Genomic DNA, 15266 nt, shown 5'->3' with positions numbered 1-15266 from the left:
AATAAAGGAGTGTTTCTGCAGGTGGGGACCACATACCACATCTCAGTACCAATGCTTTCTGGCTGATTTTTTGGTCACTTTTGAATATTGGTTGTGCTTTCATACTCGTGGTAGCATGAGACAGACTCTACAACCCACACAAGTGGCTCAGGTAGAAATGAGAGCTGTGGAAAGGTTTTCTGTGTCTGTCAGCCTAGTGTCCAGAGGCTGGAGGCGCTACCAGGAGACAGGCCAGTACACCAGGAGACATGGAGGGGGCCGTAGGAGGGCTGTTGCCAGCAACAGGACCGCTAGAGCGCTGCCAGAGCCCTGCAAAATGACCTCCAGCAGGCCACAAATGTGCATATGTCTGCACAAACTGTTAGAAACCGACTCCATGAGGATGATTCAGTATGAGGGCCTGACGTCCACAGATGGGGGTTGTGCTCACAGGCCAATACCGTGCAGGACGCTTGGCATTTGCCACAGAACACCAGGATTGGCAAATTCGCCACTGGAGCCCTGTGCTTTTCACAGATGAAAGCAGTGCAGGTCCACACTGAGCACATGAGACAGTCTGGAGACGCCGTGGAGAGCGATCTGCCTGCCTGCAACATCCTTCAGTATGACCGGTTTGGCAGTGGGTCAGTAATGGTGTGTGGTGGCATTTCTTTGGAGAGCAGCACAGCCCTCCATGTGCTCGCCAGAGGTAGCCTGACTGCCATTAGATGAGATCCTCAGACCCCTTGTGAGACCATATGCTGGTGCGGTTGGCCCTGGGTTCCTCCTAATGCAGGACAATGCCAGACCACATGTGGCTGAAGTGTGTCAGCATTTCCTGCAAGATGAAGGCATTGAAGCTAAGGAATGGCCCGCCCGTTTCCCGCACCTGAATCCGATTTACAACATCTGGGACATCATGTCATGTTGCACCACAGACTGTCCAGGAGTTGGCGGATGCTTTATTCCAGGTCTGGAAGGATATCCCTCAGGAGACCTTCCGCAACCTCATCAGGAGCATGTCCAGGCGTTGTAGGGAGTTCATACAGGCACTTGGAGGTCACACACACTACTGAGCCTCATTTTGACTTGTTTTAAGGACATTACATTCTTCTTTAATTTTGTGGGTGACTTCAAATCCAGGCCTCCATTGGTTAATAAATTTGTTTTCCATTGATGATTTTTGTGTGATTTTGTTGTCAGCACATTCAACTTTGTACAGAATAAAAGTATTCAATTAGAATATTTCATTCATTCAAAGCTAGGATGTGTTATTTGAGTGTTCCCTTTATTTTTTTGAGCAGTGTACTTGCGGTTTGTTGCTCTGCTTCTTCGGTCTCCTGGATGAAGAGCTGCCCGATCCCTCCTGTGCTTGCTCCGCTGTACTTGTGCCCCTCTGCGTTGCGGTCTGACCCGGTGTCAGGAGATCAGACCGCCGCTGGCCGTATGGTGAGTGCTGCAGAGGCCATCTTGGATTTTCCCGGGCCCCGGCACAAAGACCGGTATCCTGCCTGGCACTGCTCCTCCCTCGTGAAGCGCCCCATCGGTGCCCGGACCCTGCCTGAGGCTGCGGTGAGTGGAATCGCAGGTTTTCCCAGCTGTTGCTTTATGCTGTGAACAGCAGTAGTCTGCTGTAGCACGGAGCCAGCGTTCCCTGCGCCCGCTCTGCTCCTCATCCGGACACTCCCCCCCGCCCCCCGGAATTAGGCATTTAAATAAAAATGGAAAACTGTGTTACTGTGTTTAGTCTTATTTCAAATAAAGGACTTTATTCTGGCTGTGTTTATTTACCATACAACTATAGAATTAGCAATTAATGGGTGTCTTATAGATGTCTCTCCAATTACTATGCCGTGGGCTCTGTCACCTGACAATACAAAGGTGACTTCAATCCTACAAATATGAAAATATGAACCCCACTTGCCACCACTACAGGACAAGTGGGAAGAGCGCCAGAAAAGCGCCAGAATTGGCGCATCTACTAGCTGTGCCTTTTCTGTGCAGCTGCGGACTGCTATTTTTAGGCTGGGGGGGCAATATCCATGGCACCCAGCTGTCTGCTTTAGCAAGGTTGATTGTCAAAAATGGGAGGGCCCCACGCTGTTTTTTTAAATTATTTATTTAAATAATTAAAAATACAGCATGGGAACCCCTCTTTTCTTGATAACTAGCATTGCTGAAGCTGACAGCAGAGGGTTGCAGCCCCCAGCTGTGAGTTTTGCCTGGCTGGTACGCAAAATACAGGGGAACCCACGCCGTCTTTAAAAACATTTATTTACATTGCTTCAGCGGCTGATGAATTACTCCCATCCCGCCGCTACTGCTCTCACTGTTATTAGCGCCAGCAGGTGTCAGATGATGGGATCAGTAGTCCCATCAGCTGACACCAGTGACTGGAAGTAAAGTTTATAACTCCGATCACAGCTGAGAGCTCTCGCTGTCTTTTGACAGTATGGGAACCGCGACTCTCTGACCAGCGGGGATGATTTCACCGCTGATCAGAAGCGGTGTTTGCTGCGCTGTGACAAACACTCGATGTTCGGGCAGCGGAATCCGAACAGTAACACGGACTTCCTTCTTCTCAGATGCTCTGTATTCATTAAGAGGCATGCGTCTCATGATGTATCAGGAGCGTCTGACTCCAACATGCCCCCTCAAAACCAGTGTCATTTACTCTGGTCTTCATGAATTGGGGCCTATTATTTTTTATCTCTATATATAAATCTGAATGTGTGTGTGTCTCACCAACCAATCATGAAGCAGCAGAGTGGGACACCAACCAATCACGAAGCAGCAGAGTGGGGCGCGGTTGGAGAGCAGGGCTGAGGACGGATACAGCAGGACAGTGCATGGAGAGCGGGACTGTGAGGAAGACAGTCTTCAGGACAGGGGCTGAATAGTGTCGGCACTCTCCCAGCCCTGTCCCGACTCAGTTGGCACTCCCAGTCGCCAACTGCGCTATTCCCCTTCTCCCCTGCAGCTTCCCGGCCTAAATTTAGTCCCCGGCTTCTACTGCGGCCTACTACAGCTCTAGGCCATGCCCCCGCAGGCCGCCCAATCACACGCGCTGCAGCTCCGCTCTAGCTCCGCCCACTCCGGCCGAACAAACAATCTGCACACCTCTCTCTCCTGGTCCCGGCATCACCGGGTGTGGTGCATGGAGAGCAGGGGTCTCAAACACGCGGGCCGCATGCGGCCCCTGAGGCAGGCATCTGCGGCCCTCGGTGCACCACATGTCTCACTCCCTGAGGCAGGGGGAAGGCACGCATTCAGGAGTGGCAATGGCATTGGCTGTTCTGTGTGCACACTGCACAGGACCTGTGATGAGGTCACAGGAGGGGAGGAGTCAGGGCGTCTGTGTGCAGGACGGACGCTGCTGTCTGTGTGCTGGTTGTCATGGTTCTGGATGAAGGTAAGTTTATGCGTGGGGTCAGGAGGGGTTTACAGGGTGGATGGAGCAGAGCCCTGTGTGTACGAGGTGTATGGAGCGGAGCCCTGTGTGTACAAGGTATACGGAGCTGAGCCCTGTGTGTACGAGGTGTAAGGAGCGGAGCCCAGTGTGTACGAGATGTATGGAGCGGAGCTGTGTGTGTACGAGGTGTACGGAGCGGAGCCCTGTGTGTACTAGTTGTATGGAGCGGAGCCGTGTGTGTTTACAAGTTGTACGGAGTCCTGTGTGTTCGAGGTGCACGGAGCGGAGCCCTGTATGTACGAAGTGTACAGAGCAGAGCCCTATGTGTACGAGGTGTAAGGAGCGGAGCCCTGTGTGTACGAAGTGTATGGAGCGGAGCTGTGTGTGTACGAGGTGTACAGAGCCCTGTGTTGTATGAGGTGTACGGAGCGGAGCCCTGTGTGTACGAGGTGTATGGAGCGGAGCCCTGTGTTTACGAGGTGTACAGAGCGGAGCCCTGTGTGTACGAGGTGTAAGGAGCAGAGCCCTGTGTGTGTACGAGGTGTATGGAGTGGAGCCGTGTGTGTATGAGGTGTATGGAGCGGAGCCCTGTGTGTACGAGGTGTATGGAGCGGAGCCTTGTGTGTACGAGGTGTACGGAGCCCTGTGTGTTCGATGTGTACGGAGCGGAGCCCTGTGTATACGAGGTGTACGGAGTGTATTAAGTTTGAAAGGAATGCGGCCCCCCAGCTCAAATTTTTTTTTATATATATGCGGCCCATTTACTCTGCCGAGTTTGATACCCCTGCTGTAGAGGGAGAGAGCAGGGCTGTGGACGGAGAGAGCGGGAGAGCAGGGCTGTGAAGGAAGAGAACGGGGCTGTGGAGGGAGAGAGCGGGAGAGCGGGGCTGTGGAAGAAGAGAGCGGGGCTGTGGAGGGACACCGGGACATGGATGTAGAGCGCGGCTGCGGAAGGATAGAACGGGACGGCGGGTGGAGAGCGGGGATGTTAAGGAGGACAACGGGACCCACGTTTTGGTTGCGATGAGGTTAATTTACATTTTTTTGGCTTTCTAAGTGAAAAAGGCTATTTTTTTCTTTAAACATTTTGTAGGTCTGTTGCAATAAATCTGACAGCCAGCATTTGGCTGTGTTAGCTAGGCATCCGTATTTGGGGAGTTTGACAGCCATTTTTACACTTGACTGCAATTTCAATTCAATCATTTATATAGCGCCTACATATTATGTAGCACTTTACAATTAAGCAGGTATATCTGCAGACATTTAAACACATTACAAAGTAACATCTTGTTCAACAGTTGCAAGAGGAGTGAGGGCCCTACTCACAAGCTTACAGACTATATGAGGTGACTGGTCACTTTTTGCCTCTAACCACTTAGATGCTGTGACATGCAATGGTCATCATTCCTTTTCTCAATATTAACATGAAAGAGGTACAGTAATCTGTTTTTGTCATTTTGTATTTATTGTAAATGTAAATAGATCACTTATTGTGAAGGAAACAAGTTAAAAAACTTTGCAACAATAAAAATGGAAGTCTTGAAAAATATTTTGAGACCGGCTGCTTAGTAAGAAGTGTAAGAAATTGTTACGCTACGCTCACCTAGGGGCACTTCCGGTGCCACGGGCGCTCCGGGGATCACGTCGGGTGCGCATGCGCACCCCCCGCACTTGACTCCACGGCTGCTCTGTGTTGCTAGTGCGCAAATGCACTCTTTCCTGCTCTAGCTGCAGCCATGTCCTCTCTATGATCTTGGAGGAAGTCCTAGCACTCATGCCCCATATCAGGCTGCCTCTTCCTATGGGAGGTGCCTGATTATTGTTGTGCTTCCTGGCTTGGTCTGCTTGGTCCTTGCCTGGCTGTGCGCTGTATTCGGGTCCCCTGCCTTGTGCTCTGCTCCTGTACTCTGCCTTGTGCTCTGTTCCTGTACTCTGCCTTGGCACCACATGCTCCGCGCATACACTCTGCTCTGTATCCTATAGTGCTTCACTGCACACGCTCTGCCTCTGCTCTGTCTAAGCTTGCACTGAGGCGTGCTCTCTGCACATGCTTAACTCTACTCAGGCGTGCTCCATTGCACGCGCCCTGCTTTTCTCGCACCCGGGCGTGCATGTCATTCGCACGCCATACGTGCTCTCCTGTACCCGCCTTGCACTATCCTGTATCTAACATACTCCCGTGTACACGCTTTGTATTGTCCTGTACTCTCCTTGCTCCCATACACTCGCCTTGCATTGTCCTGTACTCTCCGTGCTTCCGTACATTCGCCCTGTATTGTCCTATACCCTGCGTGTCCCTGTGTCCACACTTTGCACACTCTTGTACTCTGCACATTCCCTGTTGCTAGACACATCACTTGTGTCTCCTGTGAGCCGGCCACCTGGTTCCAGCAGTCGTACCTCACCCCCTTGGGCTTGCCCCTGACACTCCCTGTATAGGGGGTGGTTCTCACTAGGTCAGCTCGCCCTGGGTGGGTTGGTGCCACGACCCAGAGGGTCCACTCCAGGAGTCGTCACAGAAATCAATTTGAATTTAGCAGACTTTGTTTTATAGTTTGTGAATACATGATTAAAGTTTAATCTTATATAAAAAATATCCATGCTATTCTTTATAGACAGACTATAGATAATCATATTAAATGTATGTCGTCTTTAACCAGACTGAGAATATCAGAAGGAAGCACAACTACCTACCATTCATCATGGAATTGTTGAAAACGTTAGCAGAACATCAGCAGTTAATACCACTAGTAGAAAAGGTAAATACTTTTATTTCCATTGGATCTATATTCATACGGTATATTTGGCCCAGTCTATGTCAAACTATTATCTTTTGGTATTTTTGCAGGTCGTGTGTCAACATCTATTTTTAACTTTATTTAATTGGGGAGTTTAACCATGTATTTGTATGTATTGTCTATTAAATGATTGGTGATTAATAGAAGGTTGGTTACAAGTGTACATAAAACAATGTACACTTTTGTAATATACCGTATTTTTCGGACTATAAGACACACCGGACCATAAGACGCACCTAGGTTTTAGAGCAGAAAATTAGAAAAAAAAAACTGAAGCAAAAAATGTTGCCAATTCTGTACTTTATAAAATATAATATAATATCTGGTAAATATGGTCCCCTCATCCCCATCCTGATACACATGGCCCCTCATCCCTATCCTGGTATGCATGGCCCCCTTGTCCCTATCGTGATATGCATGGCCCTCATTCCAATCCTGGTATGCATGCCCTCCTCATCCCTAGCCGGGTATGCATGGCCCCCTCTTCCCTATCCTGCAATGAATGGTCCCCCTCATGCTGGCAGGAATGATCGCCCTCATCCCTATACTGGTATGCAGGGTATCCTTAACCTGGTATGATTGGCCATCATCCTAGTTTTGGTAGTCTTGGTATAATTGGCCCCATCCTTATCCTGGTCTGATTGGCCCCATCACAGTCCTGGTATTTATGGCCTTATCCTGGTATGAGTGGCCCCAACCCAGTCCTTAGTATGCATGGCCCCATTTCTTATCCTGGTATGATTGTCCCCCATCCCAGTCCTGGTATGCATGGTCCCATCCTTATCCTGGTATGATTGGCCCCATGCCAGTCCTGGTATGCATGGCCTCATCCTTATCCTTGTATGCGTATCCCCATCCCTGTCCTAGTATGCATGGCCCCATCCCTGTCCTAGTATGCATGGCCCCATCCTTATCCTGGTATGATTGGCCCCCATCCCAATCCTGGTATGCATGGTCCCATCCTTATCCTGGTATGATTGGCCCCCATCCCAGTCCTGGTATGCATGGTCCCATCCTTATCCTTGTATACGTGGCCCCATCCCAGTCCTAGTATGCATGGCCCCATCCCAGTCCTAGTATGCATGGCCCCATCCTTATCCTGGTATGATTGGCCCCCATCCCAGTCCTGGTATGCATGGTCCCATCCTTATCCTGGTATGATTGGCCCCCATCCCAGTCCTGGTTTGCATGGTCCCATCCTTATCCTGGTATGATTGGCCCCATCCCAGTCCTGGTATGAATGGCCCCATCCTTATCCTGGTATTATTTGGCTCCATTTCAGTCATGGTGTGCATGACCCCATCCTGTTCCTGGTATGAGTGGTCCCATCCTCATTCTGGTATGATTGGCCCCATCCCAGTCCTAGTATGATTTGTCCCATCCTTATTCTGGTATGATTGGCCCCATCACATTCCTGGTATGTATGGCCCCATCAGAAAAGATAAAAAAAATTACACTTACCTTCCTCCGCTCCCTCACAGTGTCCTGCTCCGGTGCCAGCAGCTGATTAATGCTTGTAAACAGCCCGTGGCAGGGACATCATGTGCTGCTCACAAGCAGAGCACAGCTGCCGAAATACTCAATGGGACTGTTCATCCAGAGAGCGGTGAGTATTCATTTCTCTTCAGTAGCACGCAGTGTCAGCCACTGACTTTCTGCTGCTGCTGCGGTCACATGTGCTGATACTTAAGAGAAATGAACATTGTGAATATTAATTTCTCTTAATTATCGGCACACGTGACCACTGGCAGCGTCAGGAAGCCGGTGGCTGACAGTGCGCGCTACAAAAGAGGAATGAATAATCACCGCAATCTCCGATGTACAGTCTCGGTGAGTATTCCGGCAGCTGCCCTTTGGCTTGCAAGCTGCATGTGATGTCCCTACCATGTGCTGCTTACAAGCACTAAGCAGCTGCTGGCACCAGAGCAGGACGCTGCGACTGCGAGGGAGTGGAGGAAGGCAAGTGTAATGGCTTGTTTGTTTTTTTTCTTTTCTGAGGGGGCCATGAATACCAGGAACAGCATGGGGACAATCATACCAGAATAAGGATGGGACCAATCATTCTAGGAATGGGATGGGGCCAATCATACCAGCAACGGGATGGGGCTAATCATACCGGGATGCCAGAAAGAAATGAATATTCATTGCCCTCCATGCCCATGGGCATGGAATGCAGTGCATATTCATTTCTCTTTAGCAGCGGGCACAGGAGTTAGCCGCAGCTGCCGGCTCCAGCCTCCTGTGACCCGCTGCTTCTCTGAAACGGCTCCCCCACCTTCCCACCAGAGCCGGTGCATCTGGACTAGAAGACGCACCCCCCATTTTCCTCCACATTTTGGGAGGAAAAAAGTGTGTCTTATAGTCCAAAAAATACGGTATGTTTTTTTTTGTTTTGTGTTGCTTTATATGTTTTTATTTTGTTAGGCATTTTTGGAGCTGGTTATATTTTTTCCCCATTTATCTTCTGCAGCTTGCAGTTGTTTCAAAACACTGCAAGCTCTGCTCTATCCACTTTCTGCCCAAATCAGTCCAGCTACCCGGTGGAGTCCTCCCCTCTGAGCTTAAGGCATGCCCAGTTCTCTGCAAACAGTGAGAATATTAGGTGAGCAATGAACATCCCGACCCCCTTCATTTCCATCTTTTCATGGTGCAGGGAGCACCTCAGCCTTTCCCCCTATTTTCCCTTTCCACTCCCCCCTAGTGAGTGCTATTTTTTTTATCTTTGTCAGTTCATATTTGGAGCAGCTCAGTGATGATGAGTTTGTCATAAGCTACTGCATAGGAAAATTAATAGGACTTTGTGATCTTGATTAGAGATGAGCAAATATTTCAATATTCGATTTGGCTCACGATTACCGAATTTGCAATATTTGCCGATTTAATCGCTGAATATACACAGCACAAAAGCCGGTGTTTCCCACGCTGTGCGATAGTGTGGGAAACACTGTCATAGCGCTACTGATCGGTGGTGGAATCATCCCTGCTGGTCAGAGAGCCGCAGTTTGTACACAGTCAAAAAACAGCGTGAGTGCTCAGCTGTGATCGGAGGTATTAAAGGGAAGGTGCCATCCCAAAAAAAATTTTTCAGCAATTGAAAAAATGTAAAGAATTAATGTTTACATTTTCTTAAAAAATATTATCATTTGTTTTTAATTTGCAAAATATGAAAAATAATTTTAAAAAGTTTGGCATTTCCACTTGTTAACACTAGGGGGAGCAGCTACTGAAATCTGGCACAAAAACCTATGACATCTAGGAACACAGTGAGCAGCCATTTTGATGGGGCCTGCAAAGTTACTGACTGTCTTTCCATGTAAAGTCTGGATCAGAACAGGCCATCAATCAGCAGAAATGTTTCCTGGATTTCTGTGGAGCAGACAAGCAGACTGTCCATCCATGTGTATAAAACACAGCGCTCTATGTACAATCCCTGGCACCGAACAGGGCGCCCCCCATAGACCAGCACACTGCTCTCCTGAAATACTCTGTGCTGCTGTCACTCTGCTCCTTCCACCATATATCAGGCCCCTGTCGCCTCACTTTCACACATCGCCAGGACAGGATCTGAGGAGAGGAATGGGGTCTTCAGTCACCGAGGATGGCAGGCAGCAAGGATTGTGGGAGCAGGGTGACAGCAGCACAGAGTATTTCAGGAGAGCAGTGTGCTGGTCTATGGGGGGGCACAGAGGGAGATATATGGGGGAGGAGCAGGGTGACAGCACCACAGAAATCCAGGAAACATTTCTGCTGATTGATGGCCTGTTCTGATCCAGACTTTGCAGGCAAAGACCCCATTCCCCTCCTCAGATCCTGTCCTGGCGATGTGTGAAAGCGAGGCGACAGGCGCAGTCCGGGGTGACGCTGGGAAGCAGGCTGGGGGGAAATGTAGCCATACAGTAACGATAAAAATGAGACCCCTCTCTTCAGCTGCCTCACCAGCCCTCCCCTGACTGCACCTATTACCCCTGACCCGTGTGCAGGTGCTCAGCCAGAACCACCCTAGAATGGGTCCCCTTTTAGCAGATAATACTGCCATAGTGTTCTCACATAATACCGCCATATACTTCACACATAATGCCGCCATATAGTTCATACCACCATGTAGATCACACATAAAACCAGCAGGGTGACAGCAGCACAGAGTATTTCAGGAGAGCAGTATCACACGGGATAGGATTAGATACACGGCTCAGCAGGCAGCATCACACAGGATAGGATTAGATACACGGCTCAGCAGTCAGCATCACACAGGATAGGATTAGGTACACGGCTCAGCAGTCAGCATCACACAGGAGAGGATTAGATACACGGCTCAGCAGTCAGTATCACACAGGATAGGATTAGATACACGGCTCAGCAGTCAGTATCACACAGGATAGGATTAGATACACGGCTCAGCAGTCAGCATCACACAGGGGAGGATTAGATACACGGCTCAGCAGTCAGTATCACACAGGAGAGGATTAGATACACAGCTCAGCAGTCAGCATCACACAGGAGAGGATTGGATACACAGCTCAGCAGTCAGTATCACACAGGAGAAGATTAGATACACAGCTCAGCAGTCAGTATCACACAGGATAGGATTAGATACACGGCTCAGCAGTCAGTATCACACAGGATAGGATTAGATACACGGCTCAGCAGTCAGTATCACACATGATAGGATTAGATACACGGCTCAGCAGTCAGTATCACACATGATAGGATTAGATACACAGCTCAGCAGGCAGTATCACACAGGAGAGGATTAGATACACAGCTCAGCAGTCAGTATCACACAGGATAGGATTAGATACACGGCTCAGCAGTCAGTATCACACATGATAGGATTAGATACACGGCTCAGCAGTCAGTATCACACAGGATAGGATTAGATACACGGCTCAGCAGTCAGTATCACACAGGATAGGATTAGATACACGGCTCAGCAGTCAGTATCACACAGGATAGGATTAGATACACGGCTCAGCAGTCAGTATCACACAGGAGAGGATTAGATACACGGCTCAGCAGTCAGTATCACACAGGAGAGGATTAGATACACGGCTCAGCAGGCAGTATCACACAAGACAGTATTACAGATATGCCCACACTGGTGAAACTTCCAGCCCCCCCCCCCCCCAATTATACACTAGACTATGGGCTGTATAAGTCACTGTCCTCCTCAGACAGCCATAAAAGCTCTCATAAAAAGGAAGGTGTCAGATTACCGGAGATCACTGGGGCTGTGAGTGAGGAGGCTGAGACAGAGCAAAAGAACACAGTAGAGCAGTAAGCACAGGGCCGAGCCTGGAGTAAGCAGGACAGAGGAGCATAGAGGAAAGTCACCCGCACTCACCACTCTCCATCCTCTGGCTCCAGTGAGCGGTTCTCTCCTCTGCTGACCACCTTCTCCATATCTACAGCCTCTCCTCACAACACAGGACCTGTTATGCCACAAGTGGTCCTGTGATAGAGGGTAAGTGGAGCTCAGCAGATAGCACTGGGCTACAGTAAAATGGCGCCCAGCCACACCCACAGCAGTGAATGGTGCAGCCCACAGGGGTGTGCCCAGTTCACTGCTAATGAGGCTGCAATGTGGGGTCGGGAGCCGACCGCAGTCTCCAATGTCCAGGGACGGCCATGTTTGCAGACTGTATGAGTCCTCCACAGATCTGCAAATCAAGATGTCAGCGCCCAGTGGCTACATTAAAACATTATTACAAACAAGCCATAAATCCTGGTTAGTACAACATTTGCTGAAAAAACATGTTTTGTTTACTATTTTTTTGCAAATTATATAAAATTACGGCACCTTCCCTTTAAGTTTGCTTCTGGTCACAGGTGTCAGCTGATTGGACTAGAGCTCCCATAAGCTGACACCTGCTGATGGGAGTATTCATTAGCCACTCCTGCGCTGTAAATAAATAATTAAAAAAAAAAAGTGGGTGGGTTCCCCTGTATTTTTGATAACCAGCCAGGCATAGCTCACAGTTGAGAGCTGCAACCCTCAGCTGTCAGCTTCAGCAAGGCTGGTTATTAAGAATAGAGGGGTCCCCACGCCTTATTTTTAATTAGTTAAATAATTAAAAAATAACGGCATGAGGTCCCCCTCATTTTTGACAACCAACCTTGCTGAAGCTCACAGCTGGGGGCTGGTATTCTCAGGCTGGTAAGAGGCCATAAATATAGCCCCCCCCAGCCTAAAAATAGCAGCTCGCAGCTGCCCATAAAAGGCGCGTCTATTAGATGTGCCAATTCTGGCGCTTTGCCCAGCTCTTCACACTTGCCCTGTAACGGCAAGTGGGGTTGATTTTCACCTTTGTATTGTCAAGTGACATCAAGCCCCGAGGTTACTAATGGAGATGTGTTTATAAGACACCTATCCATTACTAATCCTATAGCTACAGTGGGTACGGAAAATATTCAGACCCCTTTAAATTTTTCACTCTTAGTTTCATTGCAGCCTTTTGGTAAATTCAAAACAGTTCATTTTTTTCTCACTAATGTACACTCTGCAGCCCATCTTGACGGAAAAAAGCAGAAATGTAGAATTTTTTTTTCAAATTTATTAAAAAAGAAAAACCGAAATATCACATGGTCATAAGTATTCAGACCCTTTTCTTAGACACTCACATGCTGTCCATTTCCTTGAGATCCTCCTTGAGATGGTTCTACTACTTCATTGAAGTCCAGCTATGTATAATTAAACTGATAGGACTTGGTTTGGAAATGCACACACCTGTCTATATAAGACCTCAGAGCTCGCAGTGCATGTCAGACCAAATGAAAATCATGAGGTCAAAGGAACTGGCCAAGGAGCTCAGAGACAGAACCTGTGGCAAGGCACAGATCTGTCCAAGGTTACAAAAGTATTTCTGCAGAACTTAAGGTTCCTAAAAGCACAGTGGCCTCCATGATCCTTAAATGGAAGAAGTTTGGGACCACCAGAAGTCTTCCTAACCGTGCAGCCAAACGGCAATCTAGTGAGAAGAGCCTTGGTGAGAGAGATAAAGAAGAACCCCAAGATCACTGTTGGGCCTTTAAGGCAGAGTGGCCCGACAGAAGCCTCTCCTCAGTGCAAGACATATGAAAGGCAGCATAGAGTTTGCTAAAAAACACATGAAGGACTCCCAGACTATAAGAAATAAGATTCTCTGGTCTGATGAGACGAATATAGACCTTTTTGGTGATAATTCTAAGCGGTATGTGTGGAGAAAACCAGGCACTGCTCATCACCTACCCAATACAATTCCAATAGTGAAACATGGTGGTGGCAGCATCATGCTATGGGGGTGTTTTTCAGCTGCAGGGACAGGACAACTGGTTGCCATTGAAGGAAATATGAATGAGGCCAAGTACAGAGATATTCTTGTAAAAACCTCTTCCAGAGTGCTCTGGACCTCAGACTTGGCCGAAGGTTCACCTTCCAACAAGACAATGACCCTAAGCACACAGCTAATATAACAAAGGAGCGGCTTCAGAACAACTCTGACCATTGTAGACAAGCCCAGACAGAGCCCTGGACCTTAACTCAACTGAGCATCTCTGGAGAGACCTGAAAATGGCTGTCCACCAACGTTCACCATCCAACCTGACGGAACTGGAGAGAATCCCCAAATCCAGGTGTGAAAAACTTGTTGCATCATTACCAAGAAGACTCATGGCTGTACTAGCTCAAAAGGGTACTTCTACTCAATACTGAGCAAAGGGTCTGAATACTTATGACCATGTGATATTTAAGTAATTCTTTTTTAATAAATTTGCAAAAATGTCTACATTTCTGTTTTTTTTCAGTCAAGATGGGATGCAGAGTGTACATTAATGAGAACAAAAATGAACTTTTTTGAACTTACCAAATGGCTGCAATGAAAGCGAAAAATTTAAAGGGATATGAATACTTTCCGTACCCATGGTGTATATATAATGTGTGGATATATATATATATATATATATAGATAGATAGATAGATATAGTTATATATAGATACATATATATGTAATATATAAAGCTCAATGTGTGTGTGTATGTATGTGTGTATGTCCGGGATTGGCATCTGCACTGTCGCAGCTACAGCCACAAAATTTTGCAGTCACACGTCTGGACCTCGAGAGCATCATAGGCTATGTGGTGAGGCAAAATTTTAACCCCGCACGTTCCAATTCACCAAACAATTTTGCCTATTATTCTTATCATTTCTATGGTGTTATCGTCCTTCTGTAAAGCTGGAAATAACACAATTTATTACCGTGCCAACACAGACCACCCTCTGATACAGACTGCAGGGGGAGCCCAGTATCACACAGGATAGGATTAGATACACGGCTCAGCAGTCAGTATCACACAGGATAGGATTAGATACACAGCTCAGCAGTCAGTATCACACAGGATAGGATTAGATACACAGCTCAGCAGACAGTATCACACAGAATAGCATAAGATACACAGCTCAGCACACAGTATCACACAGAATAGAATTAGATACACGGCTGAGCAGTCAGTATCACACAGGATAGGATTAGATACACGGCTCAGCAGTCAGTATCACAGGATAGGATTAGATACACGGCTGAGCAGTCAGTAGCACACATGATAGGATTAGATACACAGCTCAGCAGTCAGTATCACACAGGATAGGATTAGATACACGGCTCAGCATTCAGTATCACACAGGATAGGATTAGATACACAGCTCAGCAGTCAGTATCACACAGGATAGGAATAGATACACTGCTCAGCAGACAGTATCACACAGGATAGGATTAGATACACATCTCAGCACACAGAATAGTATTAGATACACGGCTCAGCAGTCAGTATCACACAGGATAGGATTAGATACACGGCTGAGCAGTCAGTAACACACGATAGGATTAGGTACATGGCTCAGCAGTCAGTATCACACAGGATAGGGTTAGATACACGGCTCAGCAGACAGTATCACACAGGATAGGATTAGATACACTGCTCAACAGTCAGTATCACACAGGATAGGATTAGATACACAGCTCAGCAGAAAGTATCACACAGGAGAGGATTAGGTACACAGCTCAGCAGACATTATCACACAGGATAGGGTTAGATACACAGATACA

General features: G+C 47.8%; 1 protein-coding gene across 7 annotated transcripts in view; it reads left to right on the top strand.

Annotated features, from left to right (window-relative positions):
* Nucleotides 1-15266, top strand: part of UCHL5 (ubiquitin C-terminal hydrolase L5) — a 539393-nt gene that overhangs the window by 495099 nt on the left and 29028 nt on the right. For 6 of the 7 annotated variants that reach the window (XM_073573020.1, XM_073573022.1, XM_073573021.1 and 3 more), the window contains one exon: nucleotides 6052-6150. The exons of the other annotated variant lie outside the window; for it this stretch is intronic. In XM_073573020.1, coding sequence (XP_073429121.1) covers nucleotides 6052-6150 — 99 coding nt within the window. The remainder of the gene's footprint in view (nucleotides 1-6051; nucleotides 6151-15266) is intronic. 7 annotated transcript variants of the gene reach the window in all.

Source organism: Dendrobates tinctorius, unplaced genomic scaffold (genome assembly GCF_039654945.1).
Source record: "Dendrobates tinctorius isolate UK_male_01 unplaced genomic scaffold, ASM3965494v1 ptg000033l, whole genome shotgun sequence".
NCBI lineage: Eukaryota > Metazoa > Chordata > Amphibia > Anura > Dendrobatidae > Dendrobates > Dendrobates tinctorius.
This window is presented reverse-complemented; position numbering and strand designations above follow the sequence as displayed.